The sequence below is a fragment of the Myotis yumanensis genome, unplaced genomic scaffold (assembly GCF_028538775.1).
Source record: "Myotis yumanensis isolate MYYU_CA2020_CCGP unplaced genomic scaffold, mMyoYum1.0.hap1 SCAF_16, whole genome shotgun sequence".
In the NCBI taxonomy this organism is placed as follows: Eukaryota; Metazoa; Chordata; class Mammalia; order Chiroptera; family Vespertilionidae; genus Myotis; species Myotis yumanensis.
In genome coordinates, this window is record NW_027223767.1 from 20,448,728 (window position 1) to 20,469,903 (window position 21,176).

Genomic DNA, 21,176 nt, shown 5'->3' on the forward strand with positions numbered 1-21,176 from the left:
CCCAAACCCGCGCGCCTTGGTCCCCGCAGGCCGGGCGCCAGGCCCCCCGCCAGGCGGGGTTATTGCGCAGTTGCTGGTGCCCACGGGGCCGAGAGGAACACCAAGGTCAGAGCGCGCGGCTGAGCCCGGGAGGGAGGCGCGGCTGGTGCCTTCGGCTGCAGCGCCGGGAGCCCGGGAGCCCGCCGGGAGCGGCGGTCTATTCACTTCTCTCTTTGCTGCTTCTCAGCAGCGGCCCCCGAGGGCGCAGAGTCGCCGGGTCTCCCCGGCAGCTGCGCCCAGCGCCGGGCGGAGGAGCGGGCACAGGGACCCATGCTCATCCCGGCCCCCCAAGCCTTGGTCTCGGAGTCTCCCCACTTCTCTGCCGCCAACACCCTATTCCTCGGCTCGTTGCCCTCCCCACTCCCTTCCGGCTCGCTGGCGCGTCCGCGTCCCTCTCCGTGGCCTCGGTTCCTTTCACCCTCTGCTCCTGCTTGTCGCAATCGCTGTACAAAGGGCCGGGGGGGCGGGGGGGCGGACGAGGGGAGCCAGACCCGAACTGGCTGCCTCTTCGGGGCCGTGGCCAATCCGGAGAGCGCCCCCCCGCGCGGGAGGGCCCTGGGCAGCCGCCCGCAGCCGGGCGGAGCCGCGGGCAGAGCGGGGAACTCGCGGAGGGGACAGCCCCATCGCCTGCCGCCGCCGGCCGCCACCCGCCACCCGCCACCCGCCGGGGACGCTCCTGCCTCGCCATGCCGCCGTGGGGCGCCGCCCTCGCCCTGCTCCTAGCCGCGATCGCCCTGCTCGGCCTGCTGGCCCCCAGGCTGCGCCGCCTCGGGAGGCGCGCCGTCGGAGCCAGGACCCTGCCGAGGGCCGGGGGCCCCGACGACGAGGAGGAGGCGGACGGCGGAGGCCCGGCGGACCAGTTCGGCAACGGGCGCGAGCCGCTGCCCGGCGGGTGCAGGCTCATCTGTAAGCCGTCGGCGCTGGCGCAGTGCCTGCTGCGCGCCTTGCGACGCTCGGCGGCGCTGGAGCCGGGCCCGCGCTCCTGGCTCTCGGGGCCCCACCTGCAGACCCTCCGCCACTTCGTGCTGCCGGCGGGGCCCGGACCGGAGCTGGCCCGGGAGTACCTGCAGTTGGCCGACAATGGGCTGGTGGCCCTGGACTGGGTCGTGGGACCTTGCGCCCGGGGCCGTCGAGTCACCAACGCCGGGGGCCTGCCGGCGGTGCTGCTGGTGATCCCCAATGCGTGGGGGCGCCTCACCCGCAACGTGCTCGGCCTCTGCCTGCTCGCCCTGGAGCGCGGCTACTACCCTGTCATCTTCCACCGCCGCGGCCACCACGGCTGCCCGCTGGTCAGCCCCCGGCTGCAGCCCTTCGGGGACCCTTCCGACCTCAAGGAGGCGGTCACTTACATCCGCTTCCGACACCCCGCGGCCCCGCTGTTCGCGGTGAGCGAGGGCTCCGGGTCGGCGCTGCTGCTGTCCTACCTGGGCGAGTGTGGCTCCTCCAGCTACATGACGGGGGCCGCCTGCATCTCGCCGGTGCTGCGCTGCCGCGAGTGGTTCGAGGCCGGCCTGCCCTGGCCCTACGAGCGGGGCTTCCTGCTCCACCAGAAAATCGCCCTCAGCAGGTGGGTAACGGGGCCGCAGACCTGTGAGGGGTAACAGGGTCTTGGGCTGAGTGAGACACAGCTCTGCCTGGTGTTGACTCCGACAGGTCTACGGCGACCTGGGCAAAGTCCCCTCACACACTGTCTGAAGCTGTCCGAACCCTCCAGTCGAGAGAGAACCAGGGGAGCCGGTTTAAAATCCATAGAAGACTCAGTCAGCATCATTATACGAGGCAGGGCCTCCCGCCCGGCCCCTGGCCTCACCGTGTCCTAGCAACCTGAGCACTTGCCGCATCCCCGACAGGCAGTGCCTGCCGACCGCTTAGTCCGCAGCTTGTCAAATCAGCAAAGGCTCTGGCAGCGATGCAGCTGGCTGTCTGTCCAGAATGTTCCCTACAGCCTTTGAGCCTGGAGGGGACAGGAATAAAACAATGTGGAGGTATTTATTAAAAATCCTTAGACCCAACAAATGTTTTGCATATTCCTATGTGCTCAATATTTAAGGCAACAATTTAAAGAATATTTAAACACAGTTTTTAAAAAAATCTCCATAAAGAGAACATTCTACCCTACCACCAGGCATACAGGTGAGACTTTCCCCCTGAGAAGGCAACATTCCCACAGCACATACCCAGGCCTCGGCTTGCACTGTGGCCTTCCTAGGGGAGGCAGGAGGAGGTCAAAGACATGTGGATAACTGTGCTGTGGCAGAACGACCTGAGATGTGGGCGCAGGTCACGGGTTCAAATCCTGAATTTCCAGCAAGTTGGCGAATTCTTTGGAGCCTCACTTCTCTCTTCAGTGAAAGGGAGTTGATAATAACTAAATAACATATACTCCCCAGGTCCGTATATGCATGAAACGAGGCCATGGAAGTGAGCGTGGCACTGGGTAGGTGCTCAATAAATGGTGGCAACTATGGTTTCTCTTTTCTTGCCCCGTTTTGCCTCCTGTTCTGAAATGAAATCCTGAGCGCAATAACAGGCTGCCATGACAACCCAGAGCTTCCAGAGTATCCAGGAGCAAGGTGCTCTCGTGTGGCTTAGGTACCAGCTTCCATCCCCAAATCCCCCCGGGCACCAGCTGAAGGATAAGATGAGGGAAATGGAGAGGAAACGGAGTCTTCAGTAACTACCCTGCTCATGGAAGTTTGGGATTAAAGACTCAGGGCAAATCTCTTTGAATGATTCAGGAGACACACATCCAAAATCAACAGACGACTGCTGGATTGATCCCCCCAAAGGTCTCAGCTGCCCATCCTGGCCTCCTCATCGGGGGCCCCAGGCCTTCTCCAGGGAGGTGGCAACAGCAAAGATGCCCCTCTTCCCCAGAACAGTTGCTCTCAGGCTCCCATTGGGGAACTCACCCTGTAAATCAGTCTGCCATCCAGCCCTCTCTAGGAAAACCTCCTCCACACCCTCATTTGTCACGATCTGGATGGCATATTCGCTTTTAAAACACAAACTCATACATCCTAAAGTAAAATGTTAATTGTGGGGGTGCCACCTGCTGGTTTAGATAGTCTGAGCCAGTGAGCTCTTCTAAGAGGGGTCCAACAAGTTGCCCACAGAGGGACAGAAGTTTTGATCAGGAGGAGAGCTGTCGGTCGCTGTAGCTCAGCAGCCTTAAAGTCAAGGCTGCCCCGTGCTGGGCAGGTAATGCCATGAGGGACAGACCTGGCAGGAACCATGACACGGGAAGGAGGGAGGAAATACCCTGATTGTTGCCCTCATCTCGCCAGATCTTCTCATTTGTCTAAAGGAGCCTGATAGTTGCATTTTATTTATTTTTAAAAAATATTTTTTATTGATTTCAGAGAGGAAGGGAGAATAAGAGAGAGAGACAGAAATACCAATGATGACAATCATTGATCGACTGCCTCCTGCATGCCCCACACTGGGGATCCAGCCCACAACCTGGGTATGTGCCCTCACTGGGAATCAAACTATGACCTCCTGGTTCACAGGTCGATGCTCAACCACTGAGCCACGTTAGCTGGACTGATAGCAGCATTTTAAATGATGACAATGAAATGGACGTTTTAAAAAACATTATATGGGCCCTGACTGGTTTGGCTCAGTGGATAGAGCATTGGCCTGCAGACTGAAAGGTCCCAGGTCCAATTCTGGTCAAGGGCATATACCTTGGTTGCGGGCACATCCCCAGTGGAGGGTGTGTAGGAGGCAGCTGATCGATGTTTCTCTCTCATCGATGTTTCTAACTCTCTATTCCTCTCCCTTCCTCTCTGTAAAAAAATCAATAAAATATATATTTTTAAAAAACCCCCATTATATGGCCAAAGAAAGCCTCTGTGGTCAGAAACTGGCTTGTGAGCTGCCAATTTGTTGACATGTTTTCTAATTCTTCCCTCTCTTTCCTACCTTCTCTGTTCGCCTTCTTGCTACCAGGTACACCACGGCCCTGGAGGACACAGTGGACACCCACAAACTGTTCAGGAGCCGCTCCCTGCGAGAGTTTGAGGAGACCCTCTTCTGCCACACCAAGAGTTTCCCCATCAGCTGGGACGCCTACTGGGACCACAACGACCCCCTCCGGGACGTGGACGAGGCAGCCGTACCTGTGCTGTGTATCTGTAGCGCCGATGACCCCGTGTGCGGGCCCCCAGACCACTTTCTGCCCACTGAACTCTTTCACAGCAACCCCTACTTCTTCCTCCTGCTCAGTCGCCAGGGTGGCCACTGTGGGTTCCTGCGCCAGGAGTCTCTGCCAGCGTGGAGCCACGAGGTTATCTTGGAGTACTTCCGGGCCTTGACTGACTTCTTCCGAACAGAGGAGAGGATAAAAGGGCTGAGCAAGCACCGAGGCTCATTCCTCGGGGGCCGGCGTCGCTGGGGAGCCCTGCAGAAGCGGGAGGTCTCTCCCTCTTCCAGCCTGGATGAGATCTTTAGCTGGAAGCGATCATATACCAGGTGAAGCCCAGTCGGAGAACGCCCTGTCCTGCACGGGGAACAGAGGACTGCGTGGGGCGAGCAGCTGCAGCTCTTTGCCACTGATTCAGCCCTTTCTTCTTTTCTGGTCTGTGGAGAGAGATGGAGCTCCCAGCTAGCTGCTACTTACTTAACCCTGAGCAGAACTCCTGCCCAGGCTCTGCTCCACACATTCCTGCTCATCCTGGTCAGCAGCTGGACATTTCTGGTCATTGTCTCCTGTCACCGACCGTAAGCCAAACACTAGCACCGTTTAAACCCACGGACTCAGGATAAAATGCTCTCTCGCCAGCAATGACTACAAGAAGATGAGTTTGTGTGTCATTGGGCAGCTCTGCCCCACATAAATAATCAGCTCTGTGACCCTGATGCTCAAGCTGAAGCCGCTTCTGTAGTGAGGACAGGAAGTTTGCGTCTCGGTCCCACTTCCCTCATTTCATTCTGCGGTTGTGGCACCCTGCTGACTTCATGCACATCGTGGACGTGGCCTCGAAGAGCCACATGGCTGCATCTGCCTTGAGTGAGTGTGAGAAAGGTGGCAGCGGCCCTCAGTGCAGTGCTGAGCTGCGGTCACTAAGGCCACAAGGGAGAGACGGCGAATGGCTGTCTGGAATACTAAGGCCCGTCTTCTGCAAGTTTCCATTGGGAATGGAGCTGATCTGAGGCTTCAGCCTAGGACCTCAAGCCTCACTGGACAGATCCCAAGGATGATTTTAGGAACGGGAAGTCCTCGAACATTGTCTACTAGACCATGGCTCAAGAAGCCAGACTCTCAGGCACTTCAGCTGCTCCCTCTGGTACCATTTCTGGGGATTATTACTCCAGAGAGCTCTCGCCAGAGCTGCTTTTCTCTTGGGACGTGGGCTTTCTCTAAGTGGTGAAAAGTATAAACCTCGTATCTTAGGTGTTGTCTGGTTAGCTGCCCTCTTTTCTGACACTACTAGTAGCCTCTCCATCTCCGGAACCTGGAGAAACATCTGGGACCAGGGAAAACAAAAAGTTCTAAGATGTTGGCTAGAACTAAGTAATTTATAAATATTTCACATTACTATGCTATTTCTGCTCAATTATTCCAAAGGCCATTCATGTAGATGCAGAAAGAGCTTCTTTCTGGATCTGAGTGGGGTGTTTGGTTTTATGAGGAATAATGCTGAAGACCAGTGTAAAGTAAGGTATTGTACACATTGACACAGGCGTCCTGGTGTGGGTTAGACCATTAAACAATACAACAGGACATCTGATTTCATGTGCTGCTAAGAGCTTTGTCCTGAAGTTTTATTTTACTTCGTCATTGAGAAAGAGGGCATCTGTTTTGACTGGAAGCTTCATCCTTGCCTCACAAACAGCAAAGCAAGTTTAAAGGGAAGAGATATTTACTGAAGCCAGGTGCTAAGACAAGGACTTCCTGGGGCCATGATTTCAGGTTTGGATAATCTTAAGCCTTATTCTTCTAGATCAAAGAAGAAGAAACTGAACTATCCAAGAATCTAAACTGAAGTGCAGACAACATTCAATTGTCTAAGGCACATTCTCCTGTCATGAAAAAAAACGACCTCCCTCCTTTCCCATGTCTTGCTCCTCCGCACACTCCTCATCTAAAGGTCTTTCACTGTTTCTGAGCAGGAGGAATAACAAGGAACTGAAATCTAAAGAAGCCGTTCACTGCTGGTTAACAACCTCCTTGTGAGGCTTGGTGCAGGAGAACTGCTGAAATCAGCCCCCTCCCCCCAACATCAGGTACAGTGGGAATTTCAGTTAATTAGGGGCCCACAGTCCCATATGCAGGACCCTAGGACCACTCCAAACTGACTGCAAAATGGGAAGCAGCCCACTGGTTTTAAACACCCCTGTTTCTGGCTTAAATGGCCTGCAAAGTCTAAATCTGTATTGCCAGGTACCCCAGAACTCTGGTTCTTTAAGATAATAGTTTTTTGAGAAGTCATAGTTGGTTTCCCTTTCCTTTTATAGGAAAGTCTGCAGGAATATTATAATATTATAATATTACAATATTATAATATTATAATATTACAATATTATAATATTATAGCGAGAGAGAGAGAGAGAGAGAGAGAGAGAGAGAGGGAGAGAGAAGGATAATTACTGTCTTAAAGCCCTCAGATAGGCAGGACAGTTCTAGTCCAGGCTCCATTAATTCCCTTAGGTCCACAATCCTAATGACCTAAAGCAGCAATTTTTAACTTTTTTCATCTCACAGCATACATAAACTAATTATTAAAATTCTGCAGCACACCAAAAATATATTTTTGACGATCTGAAAAATAGATATGATTTTGATTTATGAAAATAACTAGAGATTTTATTATCTAATTCGTGTACGGGTGGGGTCCGGCCGGCCCGCCCCGATCGGGGACAGTTGGGCCAGGCCAGCTGTGGGGAGGGGCCATGGGCATGTGGTGGGCCGATTGAGGGCAGGGCTGGCATGGGGAGAGGCCACCAGCCAGCCCCACCCCCTGGTTGAACTCCTGGTTGAACTCCAGGTCGAGGGGACAATTTGCATATTTGCCTTTTATTATATAGGATAATAATACTAATTATTTACCCTTTTTGCTCCAAAATGACTTTTTAAAAAATCAGGTGTCTATACTTGCATATAAAGATTTCTGGTACCAAGAATTAACCAATCAAGATGCAAACTTATTATGCAACATAACCAACAAGATGCAATTCTATTATATGACCTATATATTTATGGTTCAAGACACAACATTCACACCAGACAGCTACTGTCATTTTTTAATTTGACAGCTGAAGGGAATAGAGGTCAGTGTCTCTGACTAAAGAGTTGAGTATTGCACATTTTAGAAATTTCTTGCGGCACACAGGTTGAAAATCACTGACCTAATCCCTTAAGTATTTCTCCATTCCCCTTGTGCCAGATGTGCTCGTAGCCTATCTCAGGAAGCTGCTTATCTCTAATCTTCCCCTCACTGCTTGACAACAACCACTGCTTTTTAGCTCACTTTTGCCAAGAAAGTATAGCTCCTGTTCAAACAGGTTTGGGTGACCCTGTCTTTCAGTCTCACGATAAAGGAATCACCCAAATGGCTCTGCTTTGGTTAATGACTAATTATATGAAATCGGCTTGAGGAACCCCAGAGACACTATTCTGAGAGAGTGTGTGGCCCGTGAACAAAATGACAACTTCCGAGTTTGAGAAAGCAAGAAACAAACATAACAAAACCAAACCCAAAGGACTGCTGAGTTGAAGTTTTCCAGGTAGCAAGGCTTTAGCCACCCTCGCAGGCCTCGTTCACTTGCTTGACACCCTTTTGGTCTTTTCACTATTTATGAACACCTTCAAATGATAAGAAAGAAAAGCCCACTGATTTGAAGGAGCCATTATCTCAGAAGTGGAGACTGAGTCCTCTGTCTCCACTCATTGTTTCAAGATGCAGGAAGCAGACAACTGCCTCTGAAGGTTTGAGCTCTACTAAGTTCAGCCCTCTGACACCGAAGACTGTGCTAAGCTATAATTTCTCTTAAAGACTTAGTATTTTATGTATTTATACATAGGCTTTTGGGGTGGCTTGGCTGGAGTCAAAGGTATGAAAAACAAAGCACAAAATCCTCACTCTGAGAAGACACAATTTCTGTTTTGAATGAAGATATCCTTTCTAAGACTTGAGTATTGTTAGCAAAGAGGTCTTGACACAGGAAGTGTTATCTTGCCTTTATATATAAAACCTCAAAACCACCCGGACACAGAAGCTCCTCTGTCCTCACCTTCCATCCAGACCACAAGATCCTTTGTGTCAGTCACTCTGAGTAATGCCAAACTCTCTTGCTTTACAAATGAACTTTAGCATGAATTCCTCTCCTTGCTTAAACAAGCAGACACACTTGGCGACTTTGGTAGGCCTTGGTAACAATGCCAATAGAAGTATTTTTGTGATTCTTCAGCCAAACCACAAAGGATGGCATCAGAAATTGTATTCACTAGTTACCACAATTGGAAGAGATGAGATTGAGTTGTACCTAGAGAATATCCGAACGCCCGGATATGGGATGAATGCCTCAGGAAACAGTAAGTTCCACATCAGATGTGGGATAGACAAACTAGACTGCCACTTGGCACACATTATGGAGGGGACATGTGCCAAGAAATAAGGTGGCCCAAGTTACATATAAGCTCTCTTCTCATCTGAGAGTCAGTGAGTTAAAATAGTGCTCACAGTGGGTTGTAAAGACTTCTGGTTAATTTATGGGTTTGAGGATCAGGAGATCACAGACCTATGAGTTGGAGATGACAAAGATCTTAATAAAAATAACCCTGCCAAAGTGACCAGAGGATGTTAAGATATCCAATAATTACACTCTAAAGTGTCCAGGAAGAGCTATAAGTTGAAGGAAAAGTGGAATTTCATTAAACCAATAAAAGACACTAACACAAAAAAAATATAAGGGAATACCTTGTTGTAGGGTTCATCACTAGGATGGTTGAACAAAAATCTCTCCATCTTGTTTGCCTCTGAATAGCAAATAAATTGCAGTCTCCCTGCAACAATGGAATGTCATTATTTTTTAAATCTCCAGAAAAAAAAGGTGCCTTTTATCTTCTGAAGTCCTCTGTGTACTGAGCATGCTTACCTACCTGTGGAGTTAACAGGGCCTCCCGGCACATTCTCTATTCACTGGTTGTTGCTTCACTTCTGTCCCCTAACACTAACTGGTGGCAGCTCTGTTTAATCAACAACCAGGCCTCCTGTTCTGAGCTAATAATTTCCCAGCAGGCTCAAAATTCCCTGATCATCAAAGGTACCTACATAGAGATATTTTCCAGTGGACAATTAGCAACTTGTGTATTGATGAGAGTACTGAAGGAGTTTGGAGATGTGGGTTCTAGTTTGTACTTCATCAGTGACTCCTATGTCCTTGGGAAAGTTATTTTGAGTTGTTCTGTATGAAAGGACTGAGACTATGAATAGGCCTTAATTTAGGAGGTCTGTTAGGATATGAGATAGTAAAAGCAGGTAGATCCCATGCTCCATGTCTGTTTAACTCAATGGAGCTCGAAGACCTCTCTGATGAGGTGGCATTTGCTTTCAGATCAGAATTGATTATTTAATTCTTATAAGGCCAAGAAGTTCGTTATTAATTTCACTGCAAGGTTGGAAAGAGCCTGGGAGAGCAGCACACTTTGAGGCTCACAGTCCAGCTCCTGGGTTGCCCAACTGAGGCCCAAATCTCCCCACCCACCATCTAAACACCTGCATGTACTCTGATAACCAGGTTATGGTGGCTAATAGCTTTCACACTGTTCATTTGTTCCAGCCAAGAACCATCTGTTTTCCTACTTTTCATAGATGAAGTTTCAGCGATGATGTGACTTTCAAGATCTCACAGTTAGTATGGTGGGGCTAAAGACAGAACCCAAACCACTGCTCTTTATACTTTATTTGCCTTTTCTTAATCACTGGCTGAGATGACAGTAAATAATACTCATTTTATACTTTATAATATAAAGGATAACAAAAGGGGAAAGAATGTATCTTTAGAGCTGCTGGAGTATACAATTCCATGGGAGAGCTATACACATTATAAATGACACTCCGAAATTTATTGTATAGTTGCATACCCTTAGCAACTCTGTCTCCCTGTATCCATTAAGAACAAGTATCTGGCCCAGTCAGCGTGGCTCAGTGGTTGAGCATCCACCTATGAAACAGGAGGTCACGGTTTGATTCCCCGTCAGGGCACATGCCCAGGTTGCAGGCTCAATCCCCAGTGTGGGGTGTGCAGGAGGCAGCCAATCAATGATTCTCTCATAATTGATGTCTCTCTCTCTGTCTTCCTCTCTGAAATAAAAATATTAAAAAAACACAAGTATCTGAAAATACAGTAGCGATTAAAGTCACAAATTGCCAACAACGCATAGAGAACCCTGGTTCTGCAGCTGGCATCACTGGCTGAGATGCAGGTGACAGCACTGGCTTATAACCACTGGGGCTGTGGAGCTGACCACTGTGGTAACTTTGTGTTCACATTTCTTTTAGTCAAGTAGGATAGGCTTTAAACCCTAAGCATAACTCAGAACATCTTTGATGTTTTTAGCCAATGACATTTGTTTTGTGTTGTTGACATAGGATACATACAGGCTAGAAGCAGATGTTGTCTAATACTCTCCTTCCACTATAGCTTGAAGTGCCCCATTGGGGTGGGGGTGATGGGAGTGGTGATTAAGCAGAAAGAAACCTTGTTTTGTAAATCCTTTTTGAGTTCCTCCAAATTCAAGGTGGGATGCTGGAAATGCTGGAGGTAAGAGACCTGGGAACTAACCTTGGCTCTGCCACATAGTTGATTGACCCAGGCAATTAACATTAAATGAATGTTAATCTCAAAATAGCTCAATATCAATATTCTGGGAGTTAAAAAGCTATACTAAGCCTGGCTGGTGTGGCTCAGTGGTTCAGCATATACCCATAAACCAGGAAGTCACAGTTCTATTCCCAGTTAGGGCACATGCCCAGATTTTGGGCTCAATGCCCAGTAAGGGGTGTGTAGGAGACAACTGATCAGTGTTTCTCTAATCTATGTTTCTCTCCCCTCTCTCTCTAAAATAAAAAACATACTTAAAAACATATATATATAAACCCCAGTCCATGAAATCCCTCTTATTTATTCATTAGCCTTCTGAAAAAAATGTCACTTTAACAGTGTTTTAAACAAAGGAACTAGATTAGATAATCTACCCCATATAGGGCTAAAATGGGATGATTTTCAAATCTGGTAAGATAAGTCCAGATGAAGCCACCTTTTGAAGCTTTACACAAGGTCCAAGACCTGCATACATCTGTGTCTGTGTGGAAGGAGTTGTAGTTATGTAGACCACAAATAGGTCTATACCAAACTTAAGGACCTGCATCAAACTGTTAGAACCTGAAGAGCCATGACACCCACAACACAATAGGCTGCTTCACTCTATGGACAAACAGAATTTCAGGCAATTAGACTAGAGAGTTCATGGCTGTATCAGAGAATTTTACTCTTTCCAATATCTTACTCATTAAAAAAATATATTTTTACTGATTTCAGAGGAGAGAGAGAGAGGAAACATCAATGATTAGAATCAGTTGCCTCCTGCATGCCCCCTACTGGGGGTCAAGCCCAAAACTTGGGCATGTGCCCTAACTGGGAATCTGTGACCTCCTGGTTCATATCGACACTCAACCACTAAGTCACACCGGCCGGGCTCTTATTCATTTTTATCATCTCAATATCCAGCATACTGCCTGAGATCAGTAATTACACTTTATTTTTATGGGAATTAAATTACTTTAAAAAAACTGCGCAGACACGCTGTGTACTAAAATTACTTTATTACAGTTGATTTTTTAAACATTTCCTTTGCTATGATACAAAGGATACTTACAAACAAAATATTACATATGACCTTGTTTTCGCTCTTAAGTTCTGACAACTTGGTAACAGCTTTAAATGCACAATCTATACAATTAATACAGGTTATATATGAACTCTAAGGTATGTTGAACCAGAAGAATACTGACAATATACTGTACATAAGCCTTACCAGTTAGTGCTGTGGACCATTTCTACCAAAAGGAAAATGCACACCTGTACAGTCACCTTTACCAGCTGGTGCTGACAGTGAGGGAGAGGCTTCCTCCCCATTGCAACCCTCGACAAGCCTCCACTGTGGGCATCTGTTTGGTCCGAAAATTGAGAGGACTGTGTATATTTGAAATTAGTCATCTGTAAAGTGGAAGAACATCACTTTCAAGATGATAATCTCTCTCACACACAAAAAAATCAGTCTAGTTTTAGAAGACCACGAGTCCTTCGTCCACTACAAAAACCCTACAGGCTCAAGGGCTTTAGGAGATGAGAAGATGTAGGCTGCCAAAAAAGGAGGCAAGAAACCAAGCCAAAATCTAGGTCTTGCAAAATCATCATTTTTCCCTTCACCAAAGGGAACTAGAAATGTACAAATTCATTGATGAACCTCAATGATAACATCAGTTTGCTGATAACCCTCATTTTATCTGGACCCCTGACTTGTGGGAATAACTTAAAGAGATTGTAAATAATATATACCACTTTTAGAAAGGAACCTCTTGTTTAGTTAAAATATTCCCTTTAGCCACCAAAGCTGGTCCTAGGCTATTACAGGTGTGCATTCATCTCTCAATGGTCTACTCAGAAATGATAAGGTTACAGCTTTTTTTCTTTTCTTTTTTATTTTTTAAATAAAAAAGCAATTGACTGAAGCATTTTTCTTTTTCTTTTTTCTTTTTTTTTAGGTAAATAGCAAAAATAAAAATAAAAACCAACCCTGGCATTTGCACAAACAATGCAAATGGAGCGATATGGCCTTTAAGGTAAGGGGTTAGTAGAAAGGAAGAGAGAAGTGAAGAAAACCCAGAGAAAATGATGTATTAATTTTTCTTCTTAAAAATTTCTACAATACATGTGCAAAAAAATCATGCTGGTTGAGGAAAACAAAGGGAAATGAGTATATAAAATTAAAAACATAAATAATATGTTTGGATGACTGGTAAAAGCAGAGACCAACCTGGGTTACAAAAAGGATTATACATTCAAGATGCTCTTAAACCCAGTGGGATAACTTATGTTAAAACTGTGTTAATAGTTACGTTAAAAATCTCAAGTTTGTTTTTAAATCTTCACAATACAAGCAAAGCTGTTTTAAAATATACACTATACATATTTCTCATAGTCTCTCCAACCTCATTAATACGCATTAGGCGATCTTTTTCATATACTAAAACAAGGGGGTTCTGAAAGCTAAATTGCTCAGAGTAACCCATCCATTATTTAAATGTCATAAGTTTTAAATGGGTTAAAAATTTTAGCAGACTTACATAAATAGGATTTAGCAACACAAGTGTTAATTTAAAAAACTCTAAAGCATTTACAAATTATCAGGTTGGAATAGTCTGGGGGAGTTATGTGCACTGTACTTTAAAACGTTATTTACATCAGACCATCGATTTTGTAAAAATTTCCCTAAAAGATAAAAAACAAAATAAATTTGGATAATTAACTTTTTCTAACCTCGAAGAGAAGGATCATAAAAGGGAAGGTAAAATAAGAACAAAATTATCTCTTAACAGAAACCTTACATATCCCTCTCCACTTGGATTTTGCTCTATGAAACCACCTGCCACTCCTAATAGGCTCATATATCAAGTGTCACGATAATGTGGTAAAATACTTTGTCAAATAAATTACTGGCCTCAAGTGGACTTTTTTTTTTTTTTTTTTTAAATTTCCACCTTGTGACTCTGGCTTGGATTTTAGGGCATGTGTATGTAATTAATTACAGGGGCACTTTAAGTAGGCACAATTCCCATTTAATGTGGAATAAAATGTGTAACACAAAATGCTACTGGGGAGAAGGGGTGGTAGTTTCTGTGATACTATGAAATGCAAGGGAGCACATGTGGAATGGGCACCAAAAAAGAGCTGTCCGGCAACACACCAGGGGCAGCCAACATATTAAACTGAATATACCTGCCTATGACAAAAAAGGGGGTTAGAAGGGTTCCAATACCCCTCTCTTCATTTGTTTGATATGTATCAAATAGTCACATGGATCAGCCAGAATCTGCAAACATTAAGCAGTTACATCTTTTTAAATCACACAATTCACTCCATGACCATGTACAATTTATAGTAACAATAATGTTCATGCTGAGGCAATGTATTTCAGGGCTCAGAAAAAGCAAAATGTGCCACTAAGAGAAACCTGTTCTCATACAACTGGTCTTCATGCTTTCAAGTGGCCCTAATATACCTCTGATGCTAAGCCAAGCCATGCAAAAGCAAAGAGTACACACGTATCTCATTTCTAAACTCCACTGACCTTGGAGTTGCCATAGAAACATATGAGTACTGAAAGCATACAAATGAGGGTTCATGGATTTTAAAAAATGCATTTTCCTTGTCTATGTTCTCTAGACTTAAATACCTTAGGGCTAGGATTACAAGGCATATCAGAGAAAGGTTAAGTGGGGATAATGACAAAGGAACAAATGTAATTCTGGAAAGAGGAAAAATGCTCCAGCAATGGGATCAATGTGCCAGCAATAAGAATAGTTCATTTCATTTGAAAAATTCAGCTAAAGAGCCCAATAAACAGTTCCAAGCCATAATGTTACCTGCATAATTTACAAAAACATTAAAACTCTTCACTTTATAGACAAATACACACTTCTGTAAACATGGCCACTGGGGGAGGGAGGCTCCCTACCTCATTCATGATTGAGGACATGTAATCATTATATTAAATAAAATGACTTCACTTCAAAAGATTTTAAACCTGACCAATGATTAAGCTTCATTTCCCCCTGTTTAACAACATTTAAGCATTAATTCTAAAAATGCCACCTAGGATGGTTTCAGGGTTAGATGCTAGGACCACAATCGGCAATCACAGCAACTTCTCTCTAGCTGGCACAGACTTATAAACTTTAGTACAAAAACAAAAAAATACAGAAACTAGGTCAATTTGTTAGCTACATATTTACAGATAATTACATGATTTTTTACTCACAATTACTACAAACTATGAGTGAAAAGGAAACTGTGCAGGTTGAATTACCCGTACTTTGGGGGGAATTCTTGGGCATCAAAATACCCTTTTCATTCATTCAGAAGTCTCGTCTTCTCTCCACTTTTTCATGGCAAACTACCTACAGATGTTCAGATTAGTATATCCAATGGGTATCTGGTTTCAGAGAGTATTAACCTTTTTCTCTACTTAAAGGAGAATCTCTTGATATTTATAAACAAAACAAACCCAACACAGATGCATTCACACACACATAAAATCTCTGAAACTTCAGTTAGGATTGCTGGGAAACAGTTAACAGTGATGGTGACATAGTAAATGGCTCCCCAGATGTAATCTCTTCATTTATTTTCTTTAAAGAACATCTATTTTTTGGGGTAGGTGGGAAGTGCAAGTTTAAAAAACCCACAACAGGCAGATAAGGTGCATACTAATTTATGTATTTCTTATGCTCTGAAGGCTACCATTAGGCCAAGTGGGTTCTCTCTTCCCTTGTTTTAGTGAAATTTTGGAAGTCTGAATATAAACGAGGGAAAAATTAGTCAATGTGACTTTCAAGAGGGCTCCCAGAGTTCAGTAGAAAATATAAATATACAATAAAGGAAGAGTTCTCAGCTTCACTTTCTTTTTCTAGACAGTTATTAATAAAACTTACTTCTTTACAAATTAATAGTCATTTCCAATGTAGTCTACTGTAGTGATTTCATAAAAGTGCAGACAACATAACCAGACACACAGCAAAATAGACTTCAATCAGTAGTCCTTGCATACAAGAGGCAAGTCTGCTAAGTGTACAGCACACTCTCCATTCTTTTAGGAATCTGAGGATGGGAATTTTCCAGTTTTAACAACTGAGTGAGTGCCTTTTCAAAGGTAATGCTAGAACCTGCTTGGGGCACTATCTATCATGTTAGATGAGGGAAAACAAAATAGAGAAATTGTTTGTCTTTAATAATAGTCTGTATTTTGATAAGCAGCTCAAAGATGACAGCCCAAGTTTTGGCTTTGTTCCTTAGAGAAGGCAGTTTTCTATCTAAGAAACAAAAACCTCTTCTTCCATCATTATAGAAGACTCATACTTATATACCTTAAATGTATTATTTTCTGACTTGAATACACACTAGACACTTTACATTGTGAGCATGGGACAAAACAAAAGACCATAAATCTCTTAGGAAAGGGTTGCTATGTTGAGCCAAATCTCTGCTTGAATAGTGGCTCAGAAGGGGTGGGAGGTACACAAAGAACTTACTATTAGCAAGTAAGAAGAGGCAGCTAAAGGGAGAAAGTCCCATGCCAATGTCATATCCTTCTCTCCCAGTGGCCATTTCCTGTTGACTTTATAGTTTAGGAGAACCTTAGATGCTTCAGCAGTAATTCTTTTCTTGGCTGTTTTGGTCCTTAGCAAAATTTGTAATTATTGGTATTAATGGAGTAAAAAGAGTAAGAGAATCAATGACATCACTACTTAGAAATACAAAGACTGCACATGAAGATTGTGTGATTTATTGGTTCTTTTATCATCTTTGCAGAGGAATCACCAACAGTGTTTTTAATTTCCATGGTTCACTTCTCTCTGCATCACTTATCTTTACTGCCTCAAGACACAAACTCATAGAAACACTAAATGGCTCCTTCCCCAGCACTATTTTACTGTCTTTGCAACGTATGGTTCCACATTTTACTTAACTTTCTTTCCACTCACACAAATGTTAAGAGGGGATTAAAAGAGAAAAGACTGCAGCTAATGACCACCTTCTCATAAATATCACCCCAGAGTACTCATTCTTAAACACATGCATTCTTGCCTTAACTGAGGATTTGAAATAACAAAACAAAATAACAGAACCTTAAGTGCCCCGATGGAAATGTACAGTATGAGTTACATCCATCTACCTACACACATAGACACTCATATGTATATACAATATATACATACAAATGATAATAGCTATACCAAAAATGTGCATATTTAACACAGTTTTAAAAAGCCAGTAGATCATGGTATAATACAATTTATTTCCACTAGTGAATGGCACAAATGGAGAAATGCAAAGGAGGTGTTTCAAGTACAATAAAGTCATTTTTCACAGGTGAAAATAAACAGTATTATTCCAGTGTCCAACACAATGTATTTTATAAAAGTTTAAAATGCCAGACATTTAGCACTTAAAGAAGTAGAAAGTTACTAAAGTCTGTCTTATGGTCTGAAAAAGACACTCATAGAGTTTTTGATTTTTGAAAAGGGGATGAGGAAAATTAAGTGGGAGTGGGAGGGAGGATCAAGGACAGTTTCTTTAGTGTACTAAATAGTGTTTACCTGATGTCTGGGCAGTTGAAAATCATGACTATACTAAATAGTTTAATTTCCCTATAAATCCTTGGCCTCTAGTACCAAGCATATTATACCTAAGGCATGGCATCAAATGTAGAACTATTCATCCCTAGGGACAGAACTGACTACAAAAAAGGGTAGCTTTGAATAAAAATAATATAAACATTTTCCAGCTAACATTACTATATAATGAAGAAACTATAATTTGGGGTTAGATCTGACTTTAATAAGAGGAGAAAAATATGTGCAAAAGGAAGGGAATCCAATTAGAAATAATATTTATCAAGATATGAGGTTTTGCTTTTGAAAACGCTAACTAAAGAAAGGGAGATACAGTGAACATAAGAAAATTTTTACTGCCAAGTTCTGGATACCAGATATAGCATTAATAACTTTCTAATATGCCGGACAAATTTCTCATACTTTTTATTTTCTTAAACACATATGTACTGAGTGAACACCAACTCTTGGAGGAGGTAGTAATTTGATCAAATATTGACATTTGCACACTGATTTAGAAAGTGCCTGCTTCTTTCTTTAGAATCTCTAAACTTTTCAGTTTCCTGCTACAAACTTTATTCTTTACTGATTCCTACCATGTATGAGATTCCTCAGAAGTTAGTTCTTATAAACACACACCAATTAATTAATCATTTTTGCAAACTGTATATTTTTAAAATAAAATTAATTTAATGGAATAATCCAGGTATACTCATGACCTACATGTTAAAACTGGTTGCCCCACAGATAAATCAGATACAAAGCCCAACTGGGTAGACCTTTGGAGTCAGCATTCAATCACAATTTTACAAGTACAGATGCTCTGCACAAACTCAGTAATTCAATTTGACTAACTCGAAGTCACTGGAAGTGGTTTGGATTTTAAAGAGTTTTGTGTGCAGAATGGATCTGCTTTTCTATTCTATCCCTCTAGTAGTACAGAGGGGTTAATAAGAATTTTTTTTTAAGTATCAAATTTCATTATATTTTTTGGGCATTTTATTAATTCTAAAGCTCTCTTCTATAATTTTCTTCCAAATAAGTAGATATTTCAATTTGTTTGAAATATTATATAATATTTGAATGCAAAAAATATATGGAGAAAATTAAAAGCCCCTTTCACTAGATATGACAAGTACATGTCCTGTTCATCTAAAAGTTGGTGATCTCGAGCATGGCCAAGAGGATAATGTATCAGAGTGCTACCTGAAACACTGCCTAAAATTGTGTGAATTCTATTGTGATACTGGCTTTTAAAATATTTACATTAAAATATTAATTTTTCTTCCAGTTACCTTTAAATGAATCCCAGAAACTCCTAAAGGGGATGATCCATGGAGATTGGACTGACATACCTGGGGAAGACTTAAATTTAATTGAGAAAACCACGATTTCAAAAGTGATAAGATTACATTTGGTCATCAGTCTGGCCTAGGTAAAAAGTATCATTGAGAGGGACTGGAAACTTCGACTATATGAAAAGCAGGACCCATAGTTAGCAGCACGGGTTCTTCAAGACAACTGGGGAGGGGGCAGGACAATAACTTGTAGAAATTCTGATATGTCACTGGAAAGAAATTTTTTTTTCTTCAAGTAATACAGCTCCCTATCCACCTTCAACTAAATTTCCACACTAGCAATGGAATACCAAGTAACATCTGACGTTCAGCACTGGGTTGATCCTTCATTGAAAAACAAAAACAAAAAAAAACATAACAAAACAAACAAAACATGCCCCTCTCTGGAAAAAAAGGTTAGCTTTTGTCAAGAGATTCCCTGACCACTATAACTTACTTTACTTTTTTATTCTTAATTTGCCAAACTTGTTAGTTCCTTTTCAGTAGTAATTTAGCAGACGCTAGAGACTTCAGGAAGTGGTGTTTCCTATAGTATGATGTTATTAACATGATGTCAAATGGTCACTAAGTCTCAAGGAACCAGAAGTTTGTAAAGTATTGCAGCAACAAAAACAGTAATTAAAAAAGAAAAAAAAGAGGACCTGCACATGCAGCAAAATCTACAGTGGTAGTGAGGGTTAGTCAGCAGCTGGTAAAGTCATTGGCTCAGTGACTCCTGGTTCACTATGGCAACTAAACTTTAAATAATTGGCTATTCTACTTGTAAACAGGAAATCCCATAAGCCAAAAGGGGGTAGTCAAATTAATGTCTATGTAGTGTGATGAGAATTCCAAAAGGTGGCAGTTTGCAAATATGGCATTATTCAAATACCTCAGGCATTTGATATGTATTGGCTATACGTCTTTGTTTTTGTACAAAGTAAAAAGTACTGTTTAGGGTTTTGGGAGTTACAGAGCTTAGCTAGGATGAAATATCACAGTATAAGCAACAAAACATCAGGATATATAGGCTTCATCTCCTCACTCTGCTGCTGAACACACCTACCATATGAACTTTCAGGGACCTCTCTCACCCTTCTGGTCTTTCCCTTTGAAGGCTCACAGGTTTATTGGATGAAATTCCCACACAACTTGTGATCTCCTTAAGCACCTGCATCTCACCATGCCACAAAGAAGGCACAAATGAATGGGGGTGAGGGGGGGATCACTGGCAAGCCCACACAGCGTTCAGAAAAAGAACTCAGTTGTTTTCTACTCTCTGAAAAAGTCAATGCAACCCTTCAGTGTTCATGGCTTTCCACTTTTTTACTCCAAATGAGGCTGAGAAGTCAGACCAACGTAATAAAGAAAATGTATTGGTGAAGGGATACAAGTGTGTTTCTATAATAACTTGTTTTAGCATATGCTGCCTGCTGTGAGTGGTTCTTAAGAATTTGGGGTATGGAGAAAGGCTTTAGATCTTTTCACAAACCTTAGGATGTAGTTGCCCAAAAGTGATGACTCAAGCCATTTTGCTGTATTATATATTTGCAGTGTTCAGAAAATACCCCCTATCTAGCCAATTTCTTTTTACCACACACATGATGTGTGTGTATGTGTGCATGCGTGCACACACACACACACATATCAATTCCCCCTTTTAAATTTCTCCAAAAGTTAAAAACAAAAAACAAAACCTGGCAGCCAAATACTATGACATCCAAATTAGTAAACACAAAACAGAACGCTTTAAAAAAATGAATAAAATATACCATATGCATTCAGCTTCCACACTGTAGTACCCAAGTGAGGAGGCTGCTGTGACGATGTCTGTAGGCAGTTTCTTTTGGCAGACAGCTCCAGCAGAATTGCCACTTTCAACTATTAAGCTATGTATAAGACAGATGTGACCCATTGGAGATCTGTGAGGTGACACTCGTGCTTCTGCTCATGCCCTGCTCCGTCCGTCCCCCAGAAGCTGTTCGCCTCAGAGCCTGAGGGCTGTTGCGGACCCCCATACTACTACCTCGGGGCACCCCTTGCATTGGCCCTGAGGGGTGACCCCATGGCTGGGGTCCACCTTGCATCGGATGGCCCCAAGCTTGTGGTGGGCCACCCATGGGATGACCCCAGTGAGGTCCTGGACCCCCAGTAGGGTTGTGAGACCAACCAGAAGCTCCTGGGTAGCTGTGGCTGAATGCCTCAGGGGAGAGATTAGAAAGGACCATGTTACTAAAACCCAGTCTCATACTTTCAGAGTCAAAAGCTTCGATTTCTCTGGCTTGACGCTCCAGCAGACTTCGTATTCGTTCTGTGCGTTCATTCTGTAAAGCCAACATCTCTTCTTCAATCTGTTAGGGGTTGGAGGAAGGAAGCAAAAAGAAAGTTGATTTAAAAA

At 43.5% G+C, this 21,176-nt stretch overlaps 2 protein-coding genes across 3 annotated transcripts in view; one reads left to right on the forward strand and one right to left on the reverse strand.

Annotated features, from left to right (window-relative positions):
• The first annotated feature begins 725 nt into the window (after positions 1 to 725).
• Positions 726 to 5,767, forward strand: ABHD15 (abhydrolase domain containing 15). The gene is made up of 2 exons (XM_070394273.1): positions 726 to 1,606; positions 3,994 to 5,767. The coding sequence occupies exons 1-2, from the start codon at positions 726 to 728 to the stop codon at positions 4,517 to 4,519; spliced, it is 1,407 nt and encodes a 468-aa protein (XP_070250374.1). The 3' UTR covers positions 4,520 to 5,767.
• A 6,086-nt stretch (positions 5,768 to 11,853) lies between these two features.
• TAOK1 (TAO kinase 1) overlaps positions 11,854 to 21,176 on the reverse strand; it is a 113,408-nt gene continuing 104,085 nt past the window's right edge. For both annotated transcript variants that reach the window (XM_070394497.1, XM_070394499.1), the window contains one exon: positions 11,854 to 21,129. In XM_070394497.1, coding sequence (XP_070250598.1) covers positions 20,668 to 21,129 — 462 coding nt within the window. In that variant the 3' untranslated portion in view covers positions 11,854 to 20,667. The remainder of the gene's footprint in view (positions 21,130 to 21,176) is intronic.